General features: G+C 48.8%; 1 protein-coding gene across 1 annotated transcript in view; it reads right to left on the bottom strand.

The window, feature by feature from the left end:
• LOC142310730 (ovostatin-like) overlaps nt 1-9,863 on the bottom strand; it is a 59,421-nt gene extending 49,558 nt beyond the window's left edge. The window contains exon 1 of the mRNA XM_075348356.1: nt 9,758-9,863. Coding sequence (XP_075204471.1) covers nt 9,758-9,819 — 62 coding nt within the window. The 5' untranslated portion in view covers nt 9,820-9,863. The remainder of the gene's footprint in view (nt 1-9,757) is intronic.
• Between the last annotated feature and the right edge of the window lie 604 nt (nt 9,864-10,467).

Below are 10,467 nucleotides of genomic sequence, written 5' to 3' on the forward strand. Positions count from 1 at the left end.
CCCATGCTGGGAACAGTACAACACAGGTAATCCAGAAGGCTGACCGGGGTGTGGAACACAGGCGCATAGTGATCAGGTCTCACACATGTACCCATGAGAGGACCCCTGGGGATCCCAGGAGGGGGAAAAGCCTTCACCTTCACTGGAATAGTGGAGGGGGCCAAAAGCCTCCATCTCCTCTCAAGGGGTGTGGTAAGAGAATCTGGTTGCTAGGTGGCGTAGGCAGGCACAAAAAGGGAAAAGAGAAGGAGGAGTAAACAGTCTAGAGTCTGCAGCAGAGTGAGGAGCAGGAAAGTGAAGCTCAGACAGGAGCAGCAGTGAAGGTCCCAGATGTGAGCCGGTTCAGTGCAGAGTCCAGGGAGCTCGAGTGAGGAGCAGATCCCGTGGGCTGCTGTAGTCTGACAGCGTCCGCGCAGTGGCTACCGACGGGGGAGAACGGTCAACTAGGAGTGCTACCCGAAATCCATCTTCAGCTAGAGAGAGAGCAACGGAGTGGGAAGTAAGGAGACTGCTAGAGAGTACCAGGCCCAAACGGGCGGCAGATCCCGAAGCGGAGATAGATCCAGCTTTCTTTTGCTAAACCTGCCGGTGTGGGGCCCTCAAAGCCCACACCACAACACCACAAAAGCCGCAGCCACGTAGCCACAGTTAGGGCCCATAGCTCACAGGAGGCAAGCAGCTGGAGTGAGCTGGTCCAGGCCACAAGCAAACGGCAAACGAAGGGGAGTGAGGCTTCAGCAACTTCCCTGGGTGACCCCCATAGGGACTAAAAGTCGGGGTCACCCCAAACCACCAAGGGCTAAGGAAGGCGAGTTGGTAGTCACCATCAGAAGTCAGCCTGAAGGATACCTGGTTCCCGCCTGGTTCATCCCAGCTACGCCCGGGTTACTCACCCTGCCACCTGAAGTGAGTAAAAACCCTGAAAGACATTCTGCCTGTGTGGAGTTATTCTGCGCCTTGTGGTTCTACGCACCTACACAGGGCCCTGGGGCTTGCCTCACTCTCAGGAGGCTATTCCAACTAACTGCACCCACCATCAGCCCCAGGCGTCCCTTAACCTGCAGTGGCGGTCCCCACTGACCGCAATTCTGAGAGTGGCGTCACGACAATAGAAGATTTCCTACCTGTGACCAGATCCAGCTGAGTGGAGTCCCTGAAGGTAATGCACCGACACAACACCTGTGGGGCTTCACAAGTACTACCGTGCCGTCTGGCACTGCGCTGCCCCGTGACCCTGCACCCGGGCCAGGCCCTGCAATCCACCTTCCGACCACCACCGGGCCCACCAGAAACCCCCTACCCCAGCTGCTCCCTGTCAACGCTCCCAGGATCCCCGTATAGAGCAGCGGTGGTGTCCCAACCTCACCACGAACCGTGGGTGGCGTCACGGACAATATCCACAAACCAAACCACCCCTTTCACTCACGGGCGAGGAACGCCGCTCGAGCCACCGAGCGAGCAGCAGCCGGACCCGAGCAGTGGGTGAGCGCAGCGTCCCCTCCCCGCCCGAGACACTGGATCCAACCTCTGACTACGACTGCTTTATATAAAACAGTTTACAATTGTTGTGGAGATTGTCCACTTCCTAATCTTGACCCTCATGGGACCATCACCACCCTCCCCGGAATGCCCAGTCGAGTGGCGGTTACATCTTTGTTGCCTTTTGGCCAAGGAGTCCCAGGAAATCCAAGACCATTTATAAAATAATGGTGTGAATTACAGCCTTCATCTACATTATGGCTGAAAGTCTCAGCCTGACCCATTATGGGTGGCGTTTTGGCAGTCATATGGTGGCAATATAGTCATGAATTATTTAGCTGTATCAGCTGATCGCTCTCAAAAGCCAGCGGCCGGCTATTGTGAACAATCTGATCGGTCTCACGTTGAACGGAATCCGCTTTCTAATTCCAATTCTTGTCATCCGTTGTACAACGTATCAGTCACAAGCGTCAAGCAACGCATGTGACTGATGCAAAACAATGGAAATGTGAACCTAGCCTAAGCCAAGCAAAAATTGTGACATGTCAAGCATGGTTACACCAGAAAGTTGGTATAGATGGCTTGATGAATCAGTGCCTTAGGCTGCTTTCACACATCCGGTTTTTCCCGTGCGGCACAATCCGGCGCTTTGCAGAAAAAAACGCAACTTTTTTTTTTTTTTGCCGCCGGTTGCGTTTTTTGCATAGACTTACATTAGTGCCGTATTGTGCCGCGTGGGCTTGCGTTCGGTCTGGTTGTTGCCGCATGCAGCAGATTTGGCCGATGCGGCGGCCAGATGGAACATTGCCTGGCACTTTTGTTTGTCAGGCAAAAAAAAAAAAACCCCGCATTGCGCAGCATCCAGCCAATGCGGCGTAATTTGCAATGCATGCCTATGGACACCGCATGCGGCGTCCTGCGGCAAACACCGCATCCGGCTGCCGCATGCGTTTTTTTCCACTGCGCATGCTCAGTAGCTTGCTGCAAGCGGCAAAAACCGGATGGGCCTCATGTCAAAAACTTTTGCAAAGGATGCGGTTTTGTCGCCGCATAGGTTTTAGAGCCGGATTGGTCGGCTCTGCTAAAACTGGAGGTGTGAAAGCAGCCTTAGTATACTTTCAAGACTATACTCCTCCTGTAAGCCATGACAGTACTATTAGTATCAGATGAAGTTACAAAACAAGAGCTGTATGGTGTGAAGACATACATCAGAAATTGCTGCATTATTAAAGATTGAGAAGAGGTTCTTCAAGAGACTGCTCACAAGAAGGGACATGAATTGTGCTGATCACGTAGTGTTCGGGGTACCAGTCTGGTGAGGATTGCACAAGTGAACATGTTTATACACTCATCTATGGTTTCTCAGGAAGGAATTTCTTGAAGGATTGCAGCTGGGAATATACAAGAAAAGTGGCTAGTGCAACCCCCTCAAGACAAGCCAAGACAGGGAGGGTAGGCGGTGGCAGTCTCACGGAAGGATTTAAAAAGAGACCTAAGCCATTTTGGGGTCAACTTGACCCTAGGGGGAATTCTAGTACACAACATCTTTCAGGTCTACATAAATGCCAAAAAACATTTTGTAACATGTAATAGTGTCAGGGAAACCACCAAGTGGATTCTACTACTAAAGTGATACTGCAACCATGAAGTGCGGAAGTATGGGAGGAAATACACAGTATGTGACATATCCCAGGGTGTCACTCTAAAGTTATGTTCACACTGAGGGGCTGGTTAATCAATGCTTTTATGCCAAAAAACTAGTGAAAGCATCGAAAAAACTTTTTTTAAACTTGGGTGTTTTCATGACAGGTTATATCAGCTCTGCCAAAATGTATCAAAGGTGCAGCCATTTTGTTTTGTGCAAAAATTCTACTCCGGTCCCAAGTAGGGGAGCATTTCTGACATGGCACGCGTCACTCTTGGCATGTATTTCTTACTGAACCCGACGCCTCATACTCAAGCTCTTATAGGTCGCCAAGGAGGGATGACAAGAACTCCGCTTTCCTTCCTTGGTCAAACTACAGTTGCCATGGACAGCAGCGATCAGACTCCATGTCGGCCCAGAAGCCTTAAGTCAGCTTTATATTACAGCAACACTGTCTGAGAGAAGTCTTTGTTGACCATGACAACCAATCACAGAACAGCTTTCATTTTACCAGAGCAGCTTCAGAAATGAAAGCTGAACTGTGATTGGTTACTATGGGCAACCAGTAGTTTTGCCAAATGAGGCCTAGTGTATTAGTTATTACAGACCAAAATTTTATTATATAAACTCCGTACCAAAAATACAGCCCATGGTCAAGAGTGGTACTAGGGACATTACTAGACATCTAAAGGGTCCCCATTGCCAAGGTCCAAATTTGGGCCACTAAGTGCAGATACACAATCCATTGTGTTCAGTGTAGAGTCGTAGGGGGTCTAAAGAGCAGGGTGGGGGGGGGGTGACTGAGCTAACCTCAGAGGCCATGGTAAACAAAAGGTTAAGATACCAGTCCCAGCAGATAAGTTGTGTACAGCCAGTGGCAATTAATTGTAAACCTGCTCCATATAATCAGGGCCTGATAAGCAGGAATTTCAGGGCCCCATACTGACAGTATGTTTTTTTTGGGCCCCCTTGAGACTCCCCCCAGCTCCAACCCTCAAACCTTTCTCTATTCCTGATTGCAGATTTTTGGATTAGAGATTACAGAGTCACATTCATACCTCCAAGACATTAGTGAAATGAAGAGGTCATTGTGCAGGAAGGGGGAAGAGGTGAGCTGTGACTACCTACTGTGCATGGATGATGAGTGCATGTACCTCATCACTTTCAGGCCCTCAATGCCTGCATATAAGGTTGCCCAACCCAAAAGGTTGCCCGGGGAATGCAAGTTAAAAATGGGGTGCGTTGGCAGCATCTGATAACACTCAGATGCAGAGGACACCTTTGCTGCAGCCATACAATGCAAGTAGCTGCAGCTGTGACAAGTGGCTTAAATAGATTCTGATGGGCCCTGGTGCAAAGTTTGGATGTCCCTTTCACACTGCGTTCTGACCCATGTTCAGTGGTCCCATCAGGGCTTCCTTGCAAATGCCCACACAAAACAGATTTCTGACGTATGCGCCGAGGGGGCCCATTGACTATAATGGAGCAGACGGAGTCACCAAGTGCTTGGTCGTGCACCATTTTTGAGAGTATACACTCTCTGTAGGAGGATATCCAGATGCAGTCTACTACGTCTCGGTGTCCACCTCTAGAAAGCGTATACACCCGAAAATGGTGCAAGAGAGCACTTGGGGACGCAGTCTGCTCTATTATAGTCAATGGCCCCATCAGCAAATGCATCCGGAACGTGTTTTTCGGAAGAGGGGGGGGGGGGGGGTTCAGATGGAAGCCTCGACAGGACCACTGAACAGAGGGTCAGAATGCAGTGTGAAAGTGGCCTTATCCTGGGCCCCTTCCTAGCATGCCAGTCTGGTTATTATTGTTGTTGTGCCATTTATTCCATGGCGCTTTACAAGTGAAAGAGGGTATATGTACAACAATCATTAACAGTACAAAACAGACTGGTATAGGAGGAGAGAGGACCCTGCCCACAAGGGCTCACAGTCTACAGGGAATGGGTGAGGGTACAATAGGTGAGGACAGAGCTGGTTGCGCAGTGGTGTACTAGACTGAGTGTTATTGTAGGCTTGTTGGTAGAGGTGGGTCTTGAGGTTCCTCTTGAAGCTTTCCATGGTAGGGGAGAGTCTGATATGCTGAGGTAGAGCGTTCCAGAGTATGGGGGAGGCACGGGAGACATCTTGTATGCGATTGTGGGAAGAGGAGAAGAGTAGAGAATGAGATCTTGTGAGAATCTGAGGTTGCGTGCAGGTAGGTAATTGGAGACTAGGTCACAGACTTTTGTCCCGGGGCCCGGTGAGGTGTTAGAGATTGCAGGCAGGTTACGGGGCCTGGTGGGGTGCAGGGTTGCGGGGGCAGCACGGCACGGTGGTACTCAGCCAATGACGAATGCAAAGTCTCCGGTAAAACAAACGGTTGGATGGACAGGCCCCACAGACTGCTGCGGTGTTTCTCCTCCCGGTAGGTTGATTGTGACTGCCTTTCCCTGCACCTATGTTGTGTTTACGGTTCCAATGGCTTCCCACCGGTAACCCGCTCCCCAGCTTGGATGGATGCTGAGGGAGCCCCTTTTGCCCGCAGGCTCTGGCCCTGGGAACTGTAGCCTTGGCGGTGACTGTTTCCCTTTACGGTTTGAGCTGTTGCCTTCAATCGGGTCTTGACTGCTGGGAAACCCTGGAGGTTCCCTTTGCTAACGGATTTGACCGGTTTTACGGCGACTCCTAGCCTGGTCGGGGTCCGTAAGCCCTGCCAAATGGTGCTGGCCTCTTTGCTCCCCAATCCGGTACCGTTGGGCCACCGCCCGTCCCCGGTCCTTACGGCTCGCTTCAATCAGCCTCTCCTGCAGACGGTCACCACCGTCTGCCAACCTTGCTGTATGTGCCCAGGCCACGCACCCGGACACGGTCAGCCTCCTCTACTACCACTTCACTCTCCAAACTACTCTGCCCTCGTTTTTCCTGCCTCCAGGGCTGTGAACTCCTTGGTGGGTGGGGCCAACTGCCTGGCCCATCCCCTGGTGTGGACATCAGCCCCTGGAGGGAGGCAACAAGGATTTGTGTTTGACCAAGATGTGCCTAACCGGGGTGTGTTGCAGTACCTGTGACGTCCTGGCTTGTCCAGGGCGCCACAGATGGCTTTGTATGTCATGGTTAATGTTTTGAACTGGAGTCGTTGGATGATGGGAAGCCAGTGGAGGGATTGGCAGAATGGCGAGGATGGGGAATAGCGAGGGGAGAGGTGGATTAAGCGGGCCGCAGAGTTTTGGATAGATTGGAAGGGTACAAGAGTGTTGGAAGGGAGGCCAGAGAACAGGAGGTTGCAGTAGTCAAGGCGGGAGATGATGAGGACATGCACTAATGTTTTTGCTGATTCTTGGTTAAGGAAAGCACGGATCCAGGAGATATTTTTTGAGTTGTAGTCTGCATGAGGTGAAGAGGGCTTGGATGTGTGGCTTGAAGGATAGAGCAGGATATATTCTGTATTAAAATAAAAAATGAAAAATATGGGAATGACTGTGCAAAACCCCAGCTAAGTGTATTATTAAATACAACTTTGTGAACACCGTAATTGCCTATAAAGTGCGGTAAGTAATTACACCATTACTGTTTACGAGTCAGTGCGCAACTGAAAATCCCACAACTACCATTCTGCTGATGGGGCTGCTGGATCAGACATGGCTCCCTGTATTTAACCGCCATTAGTGATCAGATTGGCTCCTGCGCACAGACTAGAAATTATCATAAGCTGAATTGGAGATTCTTCACCCTATAATTCATAGGAGGACAGACCTGCAGAACAGGAACCCTGGGCGGAGGGGGGAGTGCGCCGCACTGGGCTGGGACCAGGAGAGTCATTCTGCTGCAACAACTAATGCTCCTGGTATTAGGCTGTGGAGCCAAGGCCAGGATGGATGAATCTGACTATACTGTCCAGATACATTGGATTTGCTATATAATGGGAGAAGAAGAAAAAAAAAAAATGTCACAGCTTTAAGTCTGGTCTAGGGAGTAGCAAGTTGACTTTTCCCAGACGATAGAAGCCCAAAGAGTATTTAGCAGTGCATATGTAACCTGATATAAGGCTGTCTTATGTGACCTGAAAGCGATAACATACAATATAATGTATACACAGATAAGAATACTGGAGCCTTCACCAAGATCTCATGGCGTCAAGAAAGTTTACCTTTCAGCTTTATGTGATCGAGCAAATATTTTAGCCTTCGGCAAAGCTTCACGTGGATCCATGTGATTGATCACCAGGGGGTAGTCCGGTATATTCCTTGAGTCACTAGTTAAATGTGCATTCAGTAAATAAACCATAGTGAAGGCTTATTGCCAGTGACCCTCAATAGGAAAGTTCAGTCACCCCCCCCCCCCCCATACATACTGTATATGTAGAAAAAACAAAAAGCCAGCACTAAATGTGTTCTACTATTCATATGTGAGGCCGTATGGCACATTTTATAAAAATATTTTAGTGTAGGACTGCCTCAAATGAGATTTGCCGTCACGTGGCGAGGCAGCTCAAGAAATTGCAATTTTTTGCCAAAAATTGCAAAATTTTTATAATAATAAGTACAGTTTGGAATGTTTAGTGCTGAAGTGCACATTTAGTGCTGGCTTTTTGTTTTTTCTTCATACTGTATATGTAGTATGCAGACATAGCAATCAGTGGCAGAAAGGACATTTTTTCGGCCTCTGGCAATGGGCTTGAGAGCATTAAACTATAAGCTGGGAATTTCTCAGAAGCAATGTTTTTAGCCCAGCATTGCAGAATTTACTGGGCTAATGTGAATGAATGAGACTTAGGCTATGTGCCCACGTTGCGTTCTGCCCCTGCAGCGATTTGAACAGCACAAGTGCACTTCAAATCGCTGCAGAAAGAGTCCGTAAGGAACAGCCGATTTCATGCGCTCTGGATGCAGCCCCTCCCATAGACAGAGCGGGGCTGCATGCAAAGCGCATGAAAGTAGTGACATGTCACTTAGAACGCAGCGCTTCAGGCAGCAGCCGAATCGCTGCGTTCTAATACGCCACATGGGCATGGATTAGGCACAATCTTCATAAATTGTGCTGGGGACGCAGGGCACATGCAGTTATGCTGCAGTGCAGAACGCAGCGCAACTGCATGAAAATATGCTACGTGGGCACAGCCTTAAACTGATCCGTTACCAAATTTTTACAATACAAACTGAATAGATCTTAGACCTAATGAGACGGGTGTACTAGCAGCACATTCATGTCTATTAGCCATGTCAATTTGTGTCCCCGGGATCAGGGCCCTGCAGACCACCACCTACCCGCCAGCATCCCAGGTGCTAGATTGTGTTGCGTCACAGTTACATGAAATATTAAGAACATTACCAATATATTAATGTGATTCTGTCACCAGGTTTTTGTCACCTAATCTGAGAGCAGCATAATGTAGATACAGAGACCCTGATGCCAGCAATGTATCACTTACTGGGCTGCTTAGTGCAGTTTTGATAAAATCACTGATTAATCAGCAGATCATCATTAGCAGACCACTGTGTGCTGCAGGTAGTCCAGCACAGACATGGGTATGTGCCCAAGTAGCAGATTTGCTGCACACAAAACTGCATATATTGGGTATATTGGCAGGAAATAAGGAAAGAAAAAAAAACAAAAAAACAAAAAAAAAAAAAAAAAAAAAAAAAAACACATCACACACCGTGTTTATCACATTTGCATGAATATAATATATTCATGACAACCGCTGGGATTCCTGCAATGCAGCCCCACCAGGTCTGAGTGATGTTACAGCTAGGACTCTGCTCTCACTGCCCAGAGTGGTGCCCGTAGTTCAACCACCTGAATTCTGCAATGGATCACTTACCTTTCCTCAGCGATTGGGACTCGCTGCCATGGTAACCCTGGGTCATCACCATGGCAACCCCTGGGTTACTTTGCTACAGATCACCTCACACACCATGTTGCATGCATGGTGTGCAACGCAAAGTTTCAGTGCTGCCAGGGACATAATCCACTGCAGTGGATTATACATACAGGAGGGAATTATATATATATATATATATAAAAAAAAGAGAAAACACTGATTTTATATATAATAAAAAAAAAAAAGCAAACAGCTCAGTGACACATCACAGGAACCAGGGTCTCTGCCCCTTCATTATGGTGTTCTGAGATGGAGGAGCAAAATCCTGGTGACAGATTCCCTTTAACACTATCCAAGCCACCAGTGTCATGCTAATCTACTCGCTCCTCTCCAGAGTATGGTCAGACCAAAGGGGCATATATCTAGACCAGACCACCACAAGCATGGTGGATGAGGACTCAAGAGTCACAGAGATCCCTCCTCCCCCAGAGCTGTTTTGCTGTGGACAGGTCACACATGCAGTAGTTTATACTTTGCATGTGAAGCCTGCAGCTTGCTCCAGATTCCTCAGCAGAGCTGGAAAGTTCACAAAAGTGAGCCAACAAGCTCCAAGGGTTGTGAAGAGTGATCGGTCACTGCAGCTGCAATCAGTGCTCCCCAAAAAGTCTGTGCACCCTATACCTGAATGGTGAACTCACTGCCAGGTGGAGCTGAACCAGGCAACAAGTCCTAACAGGGTAATGCAATAGAAGCTGTAAAAAGTCAGACATCCCCCATAAACAAGCTACAACATATAGAAATGTGCTATAGGTGACTTACGGGTCAGCTGTGGCCCCAATAACCAGGCTCAGCAGAGCAGCGCACAGCAGCAACCTCCCCATAGTGGCAGCCAACTGACAGCCTCTAACCGCAGCTGCCTTTATATGACACATGGGGCAGGAGGCTGCTTATTTGCATTGTTTCCTCATCAGAGAAATAAGTGGTTCAGATAGGAAGCAGAGGAGGGGAGGAGGGAGAGGGAGGTGCAGGCAGGGATCCAAGAGGTCACTCCTCCGCTATACACTGCAAAGAATAGGACATTAATGCTATGATCGCAGAAACTCCATCATACATTCATGTTCCCAGTACATATGGTGTCCGTTTCCACACGTACCGGAGACACGGACACACGTAGACCCATTAAATTCACACGTTCGTGTTTTCACATGACCACGTGTCCGTGTACCCCTCATGTTGTTTTCTGCCGACAGCACAAGTGTCGCACGGACCGCACACTGATGTGATCTGTGTGACATCAGAAAACACCTGTCCCTTAAAGAAAAGAAAAAAAATATATATTTACTTGTCTCCAGCATTGCTGTTGCTTCCAGGTCTCGCTCATTATGCTCATGAATATTCACTGCACTGACCGCAGACCCGGAAATTACAGTAGCACAGGAGACAGGTAAGGCTGCTTTCAGACCTCCGGTTTCTGCTGTGCGGCACAATACGGCTCTTTGCAGAAAAAAACGCAACCGTATTATTTGCCG

This window comes from Anomaloglossus baeobatrachus, chromosome 5 (assembly GCF_048569485.1).
Source record: "Anomaloglossus baeobatrachus isolate aAnoBae1 chromosome 5, aAnoBae1.hap1, whole genome shotgun sequence".
In the NCBI taxonomy this organism is placed as follows: domain Eukaryota; kingdom Metazoa; phylum Chordata; class Amphibia; order Anura; family Aromobatidae; genus Anomaloglossus; species Anomaloglossus baeobatrachus.